At 39.1% G+C, this 19,355-nt stretch overlaps 1 protein-coding gene across 4 annotated transcripts in view; it reads left to right on the plus strand.

The window, feature by feature from the left end:
• The window catches only part of ITGB6 (integrin subunit beta 6), a 48,706-nt gene that overhangs the window by 21,383 nt on the left and 7,968 nt on the right, over window positions 1–19,355 (plus strand). For 3 of the 4 annotated variants that reach the window (XM_064434748.1, XM_064434747.1, XM_064434746.1), the window contains 10 exons: window positions 642–846; window positions 1,761–2,007; window positions 2,865–3,030; window positions 3,550–3,711; window positions 4,463–4,558; window positions 7,288–7,377; window positions 11,960–12,094; window positions 12,301–12,718; window positions 13,213–13,435; window positions 15,863–15,960. In XM_064434748.1, coding sequence (XP_064290818.1) covers window positions 642–846; window positions 1,761–2,007; window positions 2,865–3,030; window positions 3,550–3,711; window positions 4,463–4,558; window positions 7,288–7,377; window positions 11,960–12,094; window positions 12,301–12,718; window positions 13,213–13,435; window positions 15,863–15,960 — 1,840 coding nt within the window. The remainder of the gene's footprint in view (window positions 1–641; window positions 847–1,760; window positions 2,008–2,864; window positions 3,031–3,549; window positions 3,712–4,462; window positions 4,559–7,287; window positions 7,378–11,959; window positions 12,095–12,300; window positions 12,719–13,212; window positions 13,436–15,862; window positions 15,961–19,355) is intronic. The other variant, XM_064434749.1, reaches the window with a different exon arrangement.

Consider the following 19,355-nt stretch of genomic DNA (forward strand, 5'->3'; position numbering starts at 1 on the left):
TGTAGGTGTGGGGATGCTGAGAGCACCAGTGGTGCTGAGGAACAGTGGGGACAGGCTGTGGTCACTGCTGGGCACCAGGCAGAGGAACAAGGACTTGAGGCCTGCTTCAATGAACAGGTTAAATGAGAGCTGAGGAGAAAGTGTGGGTCAGGAAAAAAGAACCAGTACCTACAACCTGTTTGTCACAAGTTGTCCAGGAGTTTGTTATCAGCAAGACCTCTTCTTTTATTGAATTACATGCTTCAATCAGCAGTTCTAAACTGTATAGGAAAGACTGATAAATTTGTGGCACAATCCTGTGGTAGAAAAACCAGTGGCTCAGAGGGGCTTTGTGTTACCATTCCCAGTACTGTGAGAAGCCAAATGCAGTGAGTGGCACAATTCCCATTCCCCAACAATAGAGCAGTTTCTCCCAGGATAACAAGCTGGTGTAAGTTACATCAATTATACACCTGTGTGACATGACCCATGAAGGGCAAATTTGGGTTTCTGTGCCACCTATATCTAGTTCTGCACTAGTTTGCACAAATTTGCACCTTTGTTTCCATTCCCTGAGTTGAACTGACCTTTGGTGGGGCAGGTGCTTGTGGCTAGTCAGTAAAAACATTTAACTCATCCCTTCCTTCTCCTGTTTGCATTAGAATTACACAGACTCGTCTGGAATTCATGGGAGGTGTGATACCCTGGAAAATCTTTTGTCCAAAGGATGCCAGCTGAATTTAATTGAGTTTCCCATTTCAGAAGTAGAAATTCACAGAAATGATCCCCTAACTGCATCATCCCAGAAGAACAGTTCTGATGTCACACAGATTTCTCCCCAGAAACTAACTCTGAGGCTGCGACCAGGTAGGTCACAGATCATAGGTTTATTTCAGACAGTGTGATGAACTGAAACTTCTTGGATTGAACAATCTCAAAAATATCTTGACAGAATAAAGATGAAAACCTATGTTGAGTCCAAAATTATCTGTTGACTCATCGCATGAAAACTAGGTTCAACTGTGTTCAGAATATTTTCAGAAGTGCTGGGTACATCATAAAAAAAAAGAATATATATTTTTAATTTCTCTCTTCTCTTGCCAGTGAGGTGGCAGGGAGAGAATGAAAGCCCCTGGCTCCTCCCCAGCCGAGTTCCTATGCCTCTCCCCTGCTGGTTTGACAGAGTATCTCAGAGGTGACATAAACTCTTGCTTTGAGGATTTACAAGATACCAGTGATATTTATGGTAGCATTCCAGAACCACCTTGGGGACCTTCAGATGTGATTTTTTTCCTGGAGAAAATTTGGAATAAAAAAAAGTAAGAGACATCCAGTTAGGTCAGGTCATAGAGCTGGAACTGAGAATAAAATCTCTGTGAACACTTTGACTTTGTTTAAATTTTTAAAGCATATGATAGGACCCCAAAGTGCTACCTCTAGTTTTAATTAGCTTCATATCTAAATTTTCTAAAGCTGCATACTGCTGAAAAGATGTTTTGATATTTTTTCAAATGATACCAATCAGTTTTATTCTGTGCTTAAGGCATTACTGAAGAACTGTTTAAAAAAAAAACCCCAAACATTAGAACTGCTTTAATTTTTCAGACCCTTCTTTGAGATTTTTTGTTGACAGACAATCTGAAATATTTTTGTTAGTGTTACTGGTGGTTTAAAATACCAGATAATTGTCACCATATTGAAGTTTATGAAGAAATTTGCATTGGTCCTGTTTTCTGCACAGAAATGCTGATATGTATCCCACTTTCCCATGACCTGAATAGGACATGAAGAAACAATACAGATCAAGGTTCGCCAGACTGAAGATTATCCAATTGATCTCTACTACCTCATGGATCTTTCAGCTTCCATGGATGATGATCTGAATACAATCAAAGAACTGGGTTCAACTCTTTCCAAAGAGATGTCAAAATTGACAAGCAACTTTAGACTGGGGTTTGGATCTTTTGTTGAAAAACCAGTTTCACCATTTATCAAAACTACAGCTGCAGAAATAAACAACCCTTGCAGGTAGGCAGGGAAAGTCCCAACATCTGTTTGCATGCCAACACCGTCATAATCTTTAGGCTAAAATTAATTTCATCAGCTTCACTGGAAACTCTCCCCTCTTCCAGCTGTAAATGAGTCTGTTTGTGGAAGAAGGTTTGGTTCTCCTAGTTTCACCTTCCAATCATCCTTCTCTTGAGTCTTAAGTTATTAGGATAGTTATTGGGATTGACTCTGCTTTTTAACTTTTCCTGCTAGTTACAAATGTGTTTAATATGTTAACAAAAAGGTGTGTGGCATGTAGTTTTGTATTTTTCTTTAATTTCTTTCATTTTCTAGAATATATTAAAGAATTTTATGAACTATACTAAGGAGTTGTAAACTCAAACCCACCACAGAATACCAGTTTCATTTAGCCATCAGTGCTGTTCTCCTGCTTTTTCCCCCCCTTAAGGTATAGCAATCTCCCCAGCCCCTGGCTGCCCGAGCCCTCAGCTGACCTGTGTGGGAGAAGCTGGGCTCTGCAGCCTGGAGCAGGACTGCAGCACCCTGCTGGTTGTCTCTGAGTGCCATTAAGGAGCTACAGATCCCAACGTGCTTCCAAAGAGGAGATCAAGGCACAGCAGGAGGCATGGCAAGGGCTGCATGTTGGCAACTGGCTGAATTGCTCTGCTCCAGGAGGCATTTCCCAGCCTTTATGCAGATTTTTTCCATTGCCCAAGACACTGAATGCTCTTTAATTATCTTAGGTTTTTCACTAATTCCTCTCAAGCAGAGACAAGAGACAGAAGACCAAAACTAATCCAGGCAGCCCTCTGAAGCAGCCGTTTCTGTGATTTTTCACTCTCCATTATCCACAAGCTGTCTCACTTTTCTTGCAGAAGTGTACCATACGAGTGCTTACCCACCTTTGGATATAAAAATGTTTTGCCACTAACAAATGATGCTGAAAAATTCAACGAAATTGTGAAAGGACAGCGAATTTCTGCTAATATAGACACTCCAGAGGGAGGATTTGATGCAATTATGCAGGCAGCTGTTTGCAAGGTAATTGAAACTTCTAGGTACAATATTATTCCACATATTATCTCTTCTGTATTATACGTTGGTATTTCAAAGTGACAAATTATTTTTCAAAAATTTTAACATAAATCAAGAGCCTCATTAAATTTGTGTGAAAATACTTTTGGCTGTTAAAGAAAAACACGCATATTGCAATATTTTAGTCTAAGTCTCCTTTTAATTGCCAGGGACAAATAAGCCCAAATATGAATATAATGACTGTGTCTGTTTTTCTGTTTAAATATTTTTTATCAACTATGTTTAGAGTAGTAAGCAGATTGACATGAACATGGCCAACCCATGTTATTAAACACAGGGATGGTGAAACAAAATGTTAGCCAAAGACAATGGAATGAAAATCATCTCCTAGGAGATGTGTTGTCTTTGATATTTAGTAGAATGAAGCCGTTCATTTATTTTGAGACATCATTCTCCAAATATTTTGCTGGTTTTCTATGTTGTGATGCAATATAGCTTGCTAAACTGATGTGTTTTAAATGACAGGAAAAAATTGGCTGGAGGAATGATTCTCTACATTTGCTGGTGTTTGTGAGTGACGCTGATTCCCATTTTGGGATGGACAGTAAACTGGCAGGGATTGTTATTCCTAATGATGGGAACTGTCATTTGGACCACAATAATGAATATTCCATGTCAACTGTTCAGGTAATTACCGACAAATTTTGTACACTCTCACATTCTGGAAATTTAAAGACTAACACAACTTAGAAAATTAGTGAATTATACTTTTAGCATTAAAATGTGTGAAAGCTAGGGAATCCAGATATTTCATACAATCTATTTTATTTGTAACTGCCTGTTTCAATAAAGAGAGAACAGTGTGTTTATATGGAATTAAGATAGATTATAGCTAAGAAAAAAGAAAGAAAAAATACGATTTCCACAACAGGAAAGCCCATGGAATTAGGCTAAATAGTATTTCCTTCTGCAGGGAAGGCAAGATTTGCATTAATTATGTTCCCTGAAAGGGTGTGAATTCAGGACCAGCTCAGGAATTTGCAGGACACTATTTCTGTAGAGAACTTGCCAGTTTAGGATTTAGTGTTCAAAAATACTGAATATTTACACTATGGTGTTCATTGTAGGACAAACACCATTGTTCTGGTGCAGTGTAGTTCTTTGGATTAAATATGTGTGTATAACACAGACGCTACTGAGCCAAAGCCCCCACTATGGAATCTGGCTCTGTACTTTTCACCAAGGGGTTTCCTTAAAAACAACATGAGGAAATTATATGCACTATCTTTTATTTTGTATACGTGTATTCCTAATTAAAATTTATACTACACTGAGAACAAAGTGGTCATTATGATCACTTGAATGTGTCTTTCATGGGAGACAGGAACTGAAAGCCTGAAGAAACAGATTTATGTGCCTCTCTTTTGTTTGTTTGCAGGAGTATCCTACAATTGGACAATTAATTGACAAACTCGTGCAAAACAATGTTCTATTAATTTTTGCTGTAACAAATGAGCAAGTTCACACATACGAGGTGAGCAAACTGTAATGTTCAGCTTGTCAGTGAAATGAAAGTTTTGGTGTTTCACTTCTCTTGAAAATCTTCAGTGTTAGAGATTCTGTAGTCTCCCTCAAAAACCCTTCCATTTATCCTTTTAGGTGGAAAGATTCTCCCCAAATATCTTATCTCAAATCTACTTGAACTCACTTCTAATTACATCAGATACCAATACTGACTATTGCTATTTATAACTGAGTTCTCAGGGACAAGCTTACATTAAAATTACTGTGAGGACTTAAAAAGCACCTCTTTAAATAGACTTGATAGATTCCATTAGTCTTAAGTGCAGTGTTCAGACTGTCAAATATATATTTTGTATTTCTAGCCATGCATAATCCCCAACGATTTAGCCAAAAATAATTCAGTCATGTAATATTTTTGATCCTCTTCAACTGAATTTTGAGTTTATCCACTTATATATGTATTATTGTCTAACACAAATCTTAGGGGTGGCACAAGCACAGAACACCTATGCTTGTAACAGAGCTTGTGTGCTTTTGAACCTTCCATGTACCTAAAAAGCTACAGCACAGTAACCTCAAGAGAAGAGAGAAAATTCTCTACACTGAGCCCTGATAATTGGAGATTATTTTGTAAAGGATTTTTTTTTTTGAAAAAAGATATTTTCTAATACTTTCGTGTATGTTTAACATCTAGCATCATTAGTCTTAGCTGAATATTGGCCAAGCATCAAGGGATGCTTTCATTCTATAAAAACTATCCACTCAAAAAGCATCTGTGAATATGGCAATAGTAATGATATTTTAACAAAGCTTAATTTGGTACAAAAGAAAACACTGCTCTTTAAGCTTTCATGAAGTAATTGCTACTATTGCTGGTATTATTTGTTTTCAAGCGAAATTCTTTAAAAATGTATTCAAACTTAGATAAGGGAAAAACTCCATCTTTAGTCCTGACTATGCAGCATTTCTTTTGAAAAAAACCTTACTCTTTTTGGACTAATTATTTCTTTTTATATCACAGGAGAAATAGTTTGAAAATTAGGGTTTCAGGCTGTATTGCACTACTGAAAATTTGACTAAAAATACTTTAGTCTCCACACTCATACAAAATTTCAAATTATTTTAATATATTTGGCATGGCATGCTATTTATGATGAAAATTCTTCTATCATTTACACTGCTAAAATATAGACATAACCCCACTGAGTTCAAATGCATAATTGTCAAATTTCTTTTACATGAAACAGAGTATCCCTATAAAATGGCAGTTCACCTTTTAATGAATATTTGCCAAAGGACTAAATCCCATCATATCCTTTAGATGTTTTGCAATAGCAGCACACAAAAAAGATGAGGCATTTGCCTGCCTCATCTTGGCAATGGTTGAACAGAAATATTTGCTAAGAAGTGAGGTTTAACCAATGGCCTGGAAACACACACTCGGCCTGGGCTTGAAATACCATCCTTGTATCACCATGCAGAAAATTTTTGATCCTAGAGGAGAGATCAACCAAAGTGTTCAGAGCAGCACATCCCTGCTGTTTGTTTTGCATACCACAGATTAAAGGGGACTGTATTTTAAATCAGTTTCTCTCAGAAGGCCCACATGTACCAAACACAGAGTTTCAATATTCCAAGAATACTTGAGAAGGCACTAATCACAGGAGGAGTCAGGAATGCAAAGTCACCAGCTGTAACATAAAATGCAGTTAATCCCACTGATTTACAATAGCACCAGAAATCTAATGAATGATAACTATTCCATACATAATACATAAAATAATCACAGAGCTTTTGGAGATATGAAGGATAAGAAGGATATAAGAGTATCAAATTATCCATATTTATTAATAGTTCTCTGCATATTTCCCTTTTATTTAAAATAACAGCATTAATATGATAATGTGTAAAGAAAAACTAGCACTACAATGCTTTTTTTTAAAAAGATGACATTGTTTTCAAAAGGCATGGGTTAAAACAGGGGAAGTTCACGTAGTTAACAATTAGGTAAGAAAATTTTAATTCACAGTATTTCAAATCTAGCTGTCAGATATCATGTTAGTGTCAGAGTGCAATTTAATGCAAAACCAAAAGACAACTTATCACTGAAATAAGTTGCTAAATTGGTACTGTATTATTCACAGAAATTCAACATACAATCCATCAGAGCCACAGAGCACTGAGATACATGTGCAAAGATAAAAAAGTGACTGCAGCTGCTGAGTGTAGGGTCCAAGATTCTTGAGCAGTGCAACGACAGTAGAGGAGCTGAATCTGTTTCTGGATATTTTTATTAAAGAGAAATGTAGCTGTTGATGAAACATATCTTCCCTCTAAATTTGAAAAATTAGAGCTTAAAAGATACCATAGTATCAAACTTCCAATCACACACAGGTGATTCAACAATATATCTTCAATGAATTTTAAATGAAACCAGCTCTTCTCCATCTGACTTTTTCATTAAGACACGTGCAATGGAGACTGCAAGAATCCTTGAAAATATTACTGTTATTTATTTCACTTGGCTTCAGTCTACTTGGTTTTCTTGTCAGCTCCTCCATTTTTGCTTTGGATTTTTTGTTTTGTTGGAGGGGGGATTTTTGTTTGTTTGGTGGGGGTTTTTTTTGGTTTTAGGGTGGGGTTTTTTTTCTTTCTTTGGGTTTGGGGTTTTTTTTTAGATGGTGGCCCCTTGGTACCTAGACTTCTGTTGTGCTTTAAATTAATCTTTTATATTTCCAGAATTATGCAAAGCTTATTCCTGGTGCTACCGTTGGACGACTACAGAAGGATTCTGGAAATATTCTCCAATTGATCATTGCTGCATATCAGGTACGATGGGTACAATGCAGCGTCTTCCTTCATATTTACATGTTTGACTTTGGTTTGCAGTTTGGTAAAAAGGTGTGTCTTTGATTCCCTTTTTGAACGGATTCCTTTTATGAAACTGAATGATTACATCATTTTTTATGCTAGGTGCTGACCTTAACAGGAAAAGTGTTCACTCTGAGGATTAAGTAAGCACAGAAACAAAATTCCTATAACCTTCTGTCAATCCTTAGTTCTGCTGGAATGCTGAATTTAAATCAGTATGTAATTTGCATTGCCTTCTTCATATTCCTGTATTTTACACCTACTCTTAAGCCTTCTTTAATATTCAGGTCTCTCAGTTCCACATCTCAACAGGGACTGAAGTTGGTAGCTGCCACCAGAGCAGACAAACAATTGCTTTGCAGGAATATCTGGGGAAAAAGACCACTATTCTGTGCTCAGTGCTCTTCTCTGCTTTAGCAATTTGATGCTGCCTCTGTGAGGCTGTTCTGAGGTTTTCAAAAAGAGCAATATGGGAGCAACAGGGGTTTGTTTAGGTAATGCCAGGATTTGAACGGGTTTGTTTAAGTAATAAAAAGAAATACTTTAATTATGTCAGGAACATAAACACAGCACTGCTCTTCAGAGCTTTGTTTGTAAAATGCATCCTGGGTGCCTAGCTCTCTTCTGTCAGAGGAATGGTTTTAGGCAGTTGTACAGATCTTTGCACAGACACATCAACTTATAAATACGCTGATATCCCATCGATTTTTCTGTTCCGTCTCTGCCCATTTTTGTTAAAAACCTGCTCTACCAGTTGTCTACAATGACAAATAACCCTTTGCAAATAGCTTCTGTTTCTTTCCTTACTTTTTTTTCTGCTCTTCTTTCTATCACCTGGATAAGATAGTCATCACTGTGCCAAAATTACTTTGGTCTTAGTGATAAGAAGGAAACCAAATTCTTCTAACTCTTATAAAAGCAATGAAGACAATGCAAATTCTGAATTACGACTTTTTAAAATGAAATGCAAAATACCAGGAATTTCTCCATTTTATGGAAAATTACAAGGAGAGAACTTCAGGGTTAATCTTATGAGTGTACAAATTTTAATAAATAAAGATGAGGAAATTTTCTTATGAGCAAAGATATTGCTTAACTTTGAGTGGCAATGGAATTTCACTTCTGGATTCCAACCTGCTCCTAGTCACATCTGGTTCCTATCAGCATTTTTTCAAGCTGGCACTCTAATGTATAGACACAGGTTCCTACATTTAATAGCTGAAATACCATGTTGTTGTCAGTAAGTAATGGAAAAAAGCACACAAAAATTTTCCCAGTGCTGTGTCCTGGTGTTTTTGCTGTAACATAAGTTGCCTCACTGGAATATTGAAGATGTGAGGCGTGAATCCTTGCCTCTTCTCCTTAGCATCTGCTAATGTTCCTATGGCCTATGATTTTTTCCCTACTCTCCTTTTTGAGCCTGCTGATATTTTTGGCTTCTGTTGCCTTCTATGACAAGGAGGGGTTCAGTTCCACTGTCTCAAGGCACAATTTTCTTATTCCTATTTTAACTTACTTCTAATGTTTTAAATTTTCACTGAGTACACCCTAGCTCCCGAGTTACAGGGTTTGGTGAATAACAGCTCTGCATTCACCTTATCTTTGTGTTTTCATTCTTTCATTATATTGTGTCACTGAGACACCTTCCACACACCAATCTTCCCTCCAAACTAGAGTCCCAGTCCTTTAAGTCTCTCCCTGGCTGCTCCATCCCCATGGTAACTTTATCTGACCATCTGTTTACCCCCCCTGACTCTCATGAGTGCCTCCTGAGATGTGGAGCCCACAAGAGCTTGCAGTACACAGTGAGGGCACACTGGGGTTTATACAGAGGCACAGCCATGTCCTCTGCCTTGTCCCCAGCCTCCTGGCTCTGTTGGCTTTTTAGCTGCTGCATGCTTTGAGCAGAGCAGGTCCCAGAGCTGGCAGGGGTGACCATGATGCAGCTCCTGAGCTGTTTGGGCTGATCCCGTTCTCGTCTGTTCCACGGGCAGGGTCTGGAGGAGCTCTGAGCTCGCTGCCCTGCAGCAGTGGCAGGGAGGTGGCTGCAGGAAGGCTGCTCCTGCCTTTGGGCCATAACTTGTCACAACCTCATCCAGGCACAGCATGTCTGGACCACGCACCAGACATGGTGCAGAGCTGCACGTATGTTCTTAAAGTCCCACATGTCTTTCTAGATGGAAGAAGTGTGCAAGCTGCAACATGTCACACTCAAAATTTCCCAAAGTCCATTTTATTACACTTAACCTTAAAGGTTAACAATCTTATTGTTTTGTGATTGAAAAGTCTTCCAAGCAGGAAGCACAAAATACCCCTTTATTTGACAGGAGTAAAGGTATCTGAATTTTTTTGGACTGTGAAGAAGGAAATTACAGGAGACCTACAATTAAAAATCACATGCAAAACAGAACTAATACTACTTTTGTTAGAAACTTTTCATTATACACTCAGAAGTTCAATTCAATGTCCTGTGTCTCTGCTTCTTCACTCACAAGAAAAGAAATAAATAACTTTTTGCCCCCTGGGAGTAGAGTTAGGCTAAATCTTTTAACACTTTTAAAGTCGTCTTGAGTGTTTACTTGCTGTGCAAACACAAGGTTTGCTAATGCCATTCACCATGTGTTGCCATATAAAAGCTTCAGAGAGGAAGTAAGCAAGTTAAGAAAGTCTGAGCTGTCAAAATATTTGTTGAAAGGAGTTCTCGTGTTCTTTCCAAGTATGGTTTATTTTCTTCTGTAAGCATATTTCTGCCTGCTTTGTTTAGCATTGAATTCTGCACAACTTCGTGTTGCAGAGCTGTAGGCTAAAATGCTGTGTGACAGATAGCAGGCAGTTTGACTAAAGCCATTCCAAGAACTTAAAATTTCAGAAAAATTCCCCCTTTTCCCCCCAGTTTTTTGTACCTGCACTTACACAAGAATGAGAACAAATAAATAATGTATTAGAAAGGACAGATAACAGACGGGCACAAGTATTTAGCACTTCTTTGTCTGTTGTTCCATTTAGAAAACTTTTTGAACTACAAATGTTTCTCTGTGAATGGCTTAAAGATGCTATATTAAAACATGATTAGAAATACTCACATATATTAGGATTTAAAAACCTTGAATTTATTACAGTTTGTGTTCACTTTCACTGCTGTAAGATGAACAATTTGACCTCTCACAACAGCAAGACACATTAAAATGATAGAACACAGACTCCAGAATTCAAAGTATTACAATTTGGTGTTCAGCAGCATTTAATTTTCTCTCATAGTTGCACTCTGTTTGCACATTGTAATTTTACAGTTAGTGGAGAGGGACTATTGGTGATACACCCTGCAACATAAGCACATGCCCACAGACACAGCTTTACCCAGAGATTTGCTGTTTTGGGTCCTTTTGGGAGAGCCCAGCTATGACAAACAAATTATTATTGACAACTCTGCATTGTTTCAATAGTGACACAACCACCTACCTCCAATTAAAGGGAAATGGAAATTTGGACATATCCAAACTTACCAGCATTACAAACCTGATGCCCAGGGCACAATTTTACAACCCTAAGACAAATTTCCTGGGAATCCAGAACATGTACGTAGGACAGGGAGTTGTCTGTGCAGGTTTATACTTATTCTGTTTTCACTTTGATTTACCCCACCAGACCTTTACTCCATTGAGTCATCCTGCTACCTTGAGTAGAATGACTCACTGAAGTAAGGTCAGCAAGTTCTCTGTGCTCTGATTGAAGGGCAGGGGGTATTTTGCAAGCAATTAAACTTCTGTGAGCACAAAGTCAAGTCAGTGAGATGTTTTCTCAGCAGTTGCTGAGGTACTTTTGAAAAAATTCCATTTACTGGATCCACAGACTAATGAAGTCATAGGGAATTTCCCCATGGCCTGTGATAGGCTTTGGATTAAGGTTGTGTAAGCAAAGTTGCTATAAAATATTATAAAGACTTAAAATGTATGTAGCTAGTATAAGCAATTTCAGAAAGACAGTTTGTGACTCACAAAATTGAAGTTTGATGAACAAATTGATTTAAATAATGGGGATGTTGTTGAATACAGGTTAAAATAGCACAAACAGCTCATGAAGCAGGAATTTCCATTGTGAGAAGAAAGGAAGGGAGGGAGCAATATTGACACAGTTTGGCTAATCAGGAAAAGCCCAAACCTAGCAATGCAATCAGGGACACAAATCCGCTCCTCAAAAAGTCCAGACCTGAAACCTGCATCAGTCAGCAGAGTTATGAAAGGTGATTGAATAAAACATTGAATGTGTTCTCCTGGAAGGGCAGGAAATAAACCCTGTGATAGCAGATATTAAAGTGATACCAGCACTGCTTTCCACTGAAAGCTGGGCCTGTCAGCGTTTGCTTTATTTCGCTCGTTTCCCATTTTTCTTGCAATAGAGGGTTCTGCAAACAAAGTGCCAAAGCACGAGTGTGCTCCTGTGTAAGTCAGGATAAATTACAGACCACGTTCCTCAGACGTGGAGCAGTGGCAGCACATGGTAGTGTTATCACTCCATTAATCTCACATTTATTTCCTTGAAGGAGCTGAGGTCTGAGGTTGAATTGGAGATCCTGGGAGAGACGGAAGGGCTCAATCTCTCCTTCACGGCCATCTGTAACAATGGGACCTTTTCTCCACATCAGAGGAAATGCTCTCATGTGAAAGTGGGAAATACAGTAAGTGAAGAAATTCTCCAAAGACATGAAGTTCATATAATTTAGGACACCAGGGTAGAGTTTGCTCTTTAGTAAATGATCTTCCTCCAGACAAGTCACCAAAAAGCAGGTGGTATCTGTGACCCTCTTGCTCTGTCCTCTGCATGCACTTCTTGAGCGCCCTGCAGAGTTCCCTGTGCTCCCAGCAGCCCCTTTCTCTCTTCCAGGTCTCTTTCAATGTGACTGTTAGTCTCTCTTCTTGTGAGAAGACCAGAAGGCTTATCAAGATAAAACCCGTGGGGCTCAGCGACGTGCTGGAGATGGAAATTCTCCCCCTCTGCAGCTGCGCCTGCCAGGCCAAGGCCGAGGAGAAGAGCCCGAAGTGCAGCCAAGGGAAAGGCTCGCTGGAGTGCGGGGTGTGCGTGTGCAGCCCCGGGTACGTGGGGCCGCGCTGCGAGTGCCACGAGAGCTCCCTGGGCTCCAGCTCCTGCCGGGGCCCGGCCGAGCAGAGCTCCTGCAGCGGGAGAGGCGACTGCTACTGCGGGCAGTGCCTGTGCCACCCGTCCCCCTACGGGAAGGTCTACGGGCCCCGCTGCGAGTGCAATGACTTCTCCTGCGTCCGGCACCGCGGCCTGCAGTGCGCAGGTACGGCCCTCGGTGCTGCTGCTGCTGGGGCCCACTCAGGGCTTTGTGGGCTCACCCTTGGCTGGGGGCTTGGGAATCTGTATTGTCATCATGTGTTTGGTCATTTGTATTTTCAGCATTTCGGTCGCGATCAATTCCGTATAAAGAATTGCCAGTTATGAATGGTCTTGCGACTTAAATTAGTCTCAGCTATGCCGTCATAAATCAGAAGTATTTACAAATTAGGTCGTGTGCTGCCAGGAGACAAGATCTGCATGGAGGGCTCCGGTAAAGAGAATAGAGCTGCACTGGCTTACAGCCAGGATAAGGAAAAATCTGATCTTCTGACTTAAAACTGAAGATTGTGGGAGGGAAAGGAAGATGTTAGGAAGAAGAGTTGGAGAGCAAAATATTTTCTGTTAAAGAGAATAATTTTCATATTCTTTCATATTCATCCTTCATATTCTTTTTGAATTATCAGTGACTGATTTGAAGTATAATAAATGTTTTTCCAGGCAATGGTGACTGTGACTGTGGGGAATGCAGGTGCCACAGCGGATGGACTGGTGAATACTGTAATTGCACAACTGACACCAGCACCTGCATTGCTGAGGATGGGACACTGTGCAGTGGGAGAGGTGAATGCATCTGTGGGACGTGTGCTTGCACCCATCCAGGGGCTTCAGGCCAAACGTGTGAAAAATGTCCTCTCTGCGGTGACCCCTGCAGTTCCAGATGGTAATGGTGGTGGCTTTAAACCTCTGATGTTTATATCACCCAGGTATCTATTTCCTATACTGCCTCAGCAGTGTGTTTACTGCCATGTCTGTAAACTAGATTTACAGACCAGAACCCAAGAGCTTCTTTGTCCTTTGAGGTGGGTAGTCACAACTCATATATCAACCATCCATGATCATTGCTCTTGCACAAAAGGACTTTATGTGAAACAATTAAGTCAACTTTAAGAAGTACAGGTAAAATTTTACACTTCCACTGCTGTCCCTGGCTGTACAACTAATAGAATGGTGGCCTTGTCTGACCCCTCTATGGCCTCACAGAAAAATTTGGCATTTGTATTACCATTCTTATACATATGAATAAGGTCATGTTGTCCACTCAAGCTTCACACATTCACAAATTCATAGTCCAAATTCGGTTAAGCTTGGTGAAATTAAAAAGGTGGAAGTACAACAAACTAGATAATAGTCTGGGAATGAATAATTTGGTAGCTGTATGTCATGTATAGGTTGATGATAAATTGATTGTAAATGGTGAAATGTCTTCTGTCCACTGAGCATCCTCAATTTATGTAGCTTTCCTGCTGTGATGCAAGGTGTCTGCTATGGTGCATGACAGAAAAAGCAAGCAAAAATACTCAGGTTGTCAAGATGACCACTCTAAGTACACCATTGCTTGTGCATGTATTACATGAGCTCTTGTAGGGCCAAATGGAGCAGTCTTCAGCAGAAATTTAAGCTAGAAGTTGGATTAGACTTCACAGAACACATGTTATTAATGACCCTGGCTTTGCTTTCTGAGTGCTGAACAGTTTAGGCTGCATGGTTCATGATGATTTCCTGTCTTCTTATTTTTTGCCAACACTGCATTTTCATACCTGTCACTGCAGTCTACAGTGAATCTGAGTGAAAAGCTATTCTATGATGTGATTAATTCATCAATCTCTTCCTGTTAGTGCTAAATTTGCCCTAAGAAAACTGAGCCTTTCAGTATGTTCAAAGAGAATTTCTGCATGCAACTGCTCTAAACAAAAAGGACAATGCTGCTGCTTTGCTCTGCCCAGTTTGTCAAAGAACAAGAAATATAAAGTTACATGATAGGCATTTCATTAACCCGTTTAAACATGTATATTCTATACAGTGTTGGATCTTTTCTTTACGTTTCAGTGTCTTCCCATGCTGAAACACAGGGCACAAAAAGCCAAGAGAGAGAACCCTGGGAGTACCTGGGAGGGTAACTGAGAGAGCTGAAAGACCAGGTCAGAGGGGGTGGAGATCAATGGCAAGGCAGCTGAGAAAGAGAGTGTAGCATGAGAAACATGGAGAATATGACAAAACCACCACCAATACGGAATTTATCTCCATGAGATAGAGGCTATCCCATTACCCACTCACTTTTACTATTCACCATTTCCAGAGTGAGGGATAAACTGAAGATAAACTCAGCAGCCTCAGCTTTATTCCCATGGTTATATGTAACTCAATGCAACAGGAGATAGCCAGGGTTTTTTATGTTTTGTTGCAGTTCTCCTTTTTCCTTTCTTTTTTCCTCTTCTCTTCTCTCTTCTCTTCTTCACTCCTTTTTTTTCTCTTTTTTTTAATGAAGTCAGTCCTTCAGGCTGCTTCTCAGAGTCCCAGCCACTCAATTTGGCTGAAACTATTTGTGAAAAATTAGCAAACATGTTGTCCATCAGAAATGTTCATATATGAATTAGGTTTGTTGTTTTATTTTCCATTAATAGATCCTGGATTTATTAAAATCTCATTAAATTTACAGAGAGATTCTGTTTTTAAATAGTACTTCAATAATTTCCACCACTGAATAAAAAAATAATTTTCCTGTATGTTTCATTAGTATGAATAGGATCTAAGTAATTCCTGAGACAAGTAAACATATTCAAGAGACAACTGTTGAGACACCTGGAAAGTGTTTTAATGCATTATTCAATAGACTTGCAACAAAGGCAAACTCATAGTAGGTGCCTGAGCTTGATCTCTTTGAAGTCAATTTCAGATATTGTTCATCTGATAGGAATTCCTTCAGCTGGTATTTAGTGTGAGAATATTTACTGTTCAGATTTTTTTTTTTAATTTTTGAAGAGGAATGTTACATGTGAGTAACCACATGTCTGATAGACCTACATGAATAATGTTGCCTGGGGTTCTATCTGGTAGCTAACAAACTGGGAGAGAATAGAGGACAAGACAGAGCTTATCCACAATACCTTTATTCAGGTGGAGTTTTTTTTCCTTTGGTTTTGTTAGGAATTTTTTTGTGGCAGTACCTATCATATTCCTGAGAACTGTATCCATAGCAGAAGACCTTTTATTTAGCTGCTTTTCAAAATGCAGATGCACACATGCTGGCTTTTGTATTGTTGCTTTGTGGCAGGCAGAGATTGATGAGCTGCTGAATTATTTTCCACAGGAGCTGTGTGGAATGTCACTTGGCTTCTGATGACAAGTCACTGGGAGATTGCAGTGAAAAATGCAAATTGGTAGATGCAACTGTCAGCATGGCAAAGGGTTGGTATACTCAATCTTCCTTTCTTGTGTGTGTGTGATTAGCAGGAGGTTCCACTTTCAGTAATTTTATATTTGAAAAGTAGCCTTGTTTTTCTGCTGTGGAATTATATTATGGGTCATAAGGGAATTACTGTCTGTCTATGGCTCTTCTGAGGCAAGTAGGAAATGCAGAACAGGGCTGGTATAACCCTTCCAGGTAATTAACTCATTGGATCATGCCTATTTTCTAAGTAGTTTATGCAGGAAAGTGTAGAATTTAATAGATACCAGTCCCTGCATATCAGTGATAGATGAAATTTCCTGCGTTTGTTATGCCTGTACCACGAGTTCTAGCAGGGCTTCTTGAGCCTTACAAATACAAAACCTGACTCCAGTCCTCAGGCAGATTCGTGATTACAGCTGGTGACTAAACACAGCCATTTAACCTGTGGCAAAAAACATTTCTTGTATTCTAAAAGGCCAAGAACATCTTTCAGCTGTTTGCTTTGATTCAATAGTGCCCTGCATCAATGGAAATTTCTGGAATAGGAATTAATCTTGAGTAAAATAGTACTATCAGGAAAAAATCCAACAAACCACACCACAACCAAAAAACCCCAAACCAAACCTTTAAATCAAAAAAGTGCAATTTTTTTTTTTTTTCTGTAAAGGAAGGTGCCTGCTCAGCAGGCAACCTGTATTTATTCCAGTGGCAATTCTAGTCCCAGTTCTATTGCAATTGTTAAGTAAGGCAGGACATAGGCTAGTTATGTCCACATCCCAGACGTACCATAAGCATTAAATAAGATAAATGTAAGAATGAAGATGAATCCTCATTCATTCATTCATGTGTGCATGTCTAAGGTTTGTATCTGCAAGCTCCTGGAAGCCTATCCAGAGCTGTGTGCATGCAGTAATGTCACTGGTGTGCATCCTTCCAGCAAGGTCACACCTTTTGTTTTTGATGGCAGTACTTCAGTATATATTTATAAATAGAAAAATATCTTTACAGGCTTAAAAGACATATAAGCACTTGTATTGTATGTCTTCAGTTAGCTTCAGATTGCTTTTGTAAGATGGAAGATATTTGTAGCTAGGAATATAAAAAATATTATACTTTTAAATATAATGAATGCTAATCAAGAGCAGAATCAGCTTTTTATATGGTTCTGTTCACGTATAGAGAGTCACATATATGACCATGACAATATCATCTGCTATTCCAGCATATTTCCTTGTTTTCCTGTCCTGTGCTTCCCTGATTGAGACTCTCATCTACTTCTTTAGACTCAAAATTTATTTACAGCAGTTGCTGCAACCTTCATGTTCCCATCCAGATCCCTCAAAATAGAAAAAAAAGAAGCAGCTGTTTCAAACAGTTTCATCTGAAATGCTTGGGTGGCCTCATCAAGAAGTCCTGAAAGAAAAAACTAACCTTTAAAATAATAGCTAAAATATAATCATAGAATAAAAACTATTATCTGAACAAAACCCACCAATCTGAAAGTGGTAAAACTAGCACACCACATAATATTTAAGACAGATTATTGAGCAACTTAATGGGGTAGTATACTTCTTTCTGGTTTATGTTTTAGTTTTTTTAATGTTTCAAGGCTTTTGTGGAAAGAAAAAAGTAAAAGCTCTAGGTTAAATAAAACATTAACACTTCAAAAATTTTGTTTCTCTTTTGCACATGGATGTTGCAACACAATGACTGGAAATGTGAAGCAACAAAAAAGCGTGGGCTTTACATTTTCCTGTTTCCTGAGAGAGCCAGTTTTAGGCTGTGACTCGTGCCTTTCACCTCCCTGCTTTGGTTCTGGGTTTGCCAGGGGTTTCTTCTGCTCCCCACCAGCAGGTGAGGTTAGCCCAGGCATGACCTGGCATGGGATGCCCAGCAGCTCTGCAGGTGCTGATGGCTTCACATCTGCTGGGCTGATCTCTGCAGCAGGCACCACTTCCAAACTTCTATCTTCATTCCCTTTTAATCCTTGAACATTTAAATTAGGCTAATCACCCATTTGTCACATAGGTGTGGGAGAAGCTCTTGTTGCTCTACTCACTACACAACAGGAACCAAAACTCCTAAAAGGCATCTCCTGCCAGCACCCAGCCAGAGTGCACCAGGCTGCTCCTGCCACGAGCCCAGCAGAGCAGGGACAGTTATACTTTCCTTGGAGAACCGACGTTTTTCCTACCCCATAGTGCTGACACCTCACAAATTCCCAGTGCAGCAGCAAAGTGGAGGCTGAATAAACCTCTATGTCAGCACTGTTATGAGTCAGAGTGAGGTGAACTCTGCTCAAAAAAAGCATTTTGTTGAGCAAAAGGCAAACACAAAAGGGCATAATGACATTTAAATTTACAGTCAACATTTTTGGTGTTGAATCTTTTATAAATGTATCTGCTGTGAAACAGTCTTTCATGCTTTGAGTCTCCTGCTTGCCACTGTTACCCGATTTCTCCTCCAGGGTGACTCCAGTTATTTCAAATACAATTTAAATCACCAGAATTAAGCTGAAGAAGAGTGTGACGATTCACTGCAGAATGCAGAAGATTACACAGATGTAAATTACAGGGATTTACCTACCTAGGCAAATTTTTATGCTGATGAGCTGCAAATAACATATGCAATGGTCTCTCTTTAGTGATCCCTCATTCTAAAAATAATATCAGGGAAATAAAAATGCTAACCAGAAGCTGGTTTCTGAATAGCTTGAACTGGCATTTTTGCTTTCATTTCTACATCATTGCACATAATCAGTATTCTACTCCCCTTGCTTTCAAATTATGACATTAAACAAAAATTATCACGTAAAAATAACTAATCTATGTGCAGTTACTGCCTTCTAAATTATATTTGGTATATGTTTGCAAGTTTTTCTCTATTTTCAGGATAGCTAACAACTATCCTTGTCCATTTTTTTTCCTCTTGCAAGTTAGTATTTTGAGTCTGCTTGCTTAAAAGTGTTGGGAAAGTACAAACATTGCAAAACTTTTGACAGTATTACTGGAACTGTGACATGCCAGCAAGAGCCATAAGTCTGCAGTTCATGGCCCTTCTAACAAAGCCAGATCTTGTTAAATCAGTAGGTCTAGGCTGCCTGTCCCCTTGGTAGATAACACAAGGTGCTGCCACCAAGGGCCAGCAACAGGTTAAACACAAGGATCAAATCAAGAGCAGGTTTCCATTAAAATCCAACCAGCTAGGATTCTCTTTATAACAAGCAGAGAAAAGGACTGGAGGGTAGTCTATAGTTCCATCTTTTCTATGGTGTTTAATAGTATTTTCTGAAAGACCAAGTCTTATGATAATAAGCAATATGGTGAAGAAAAACTAGAGCAAGCATTTTTTTTAAATGTAGTGTAGATTTTAAAAAATTCTCTATTCTTGTCTGATTTCTAATCAATTACTC

This window comes from Passer domesticus, chromosome 10 (assembly GCF_036417665.1).
Source record: "Passer domesticus isolate bPasDom1 chromosome 10, bPasDom1.hap1, whole genome shotgun sequence".
Lineage (NCBI taxonomy): Eukaryota > Metazoa > Chordata > Aves > Passeriformes > Passeridae > Passer > Passer domesticus.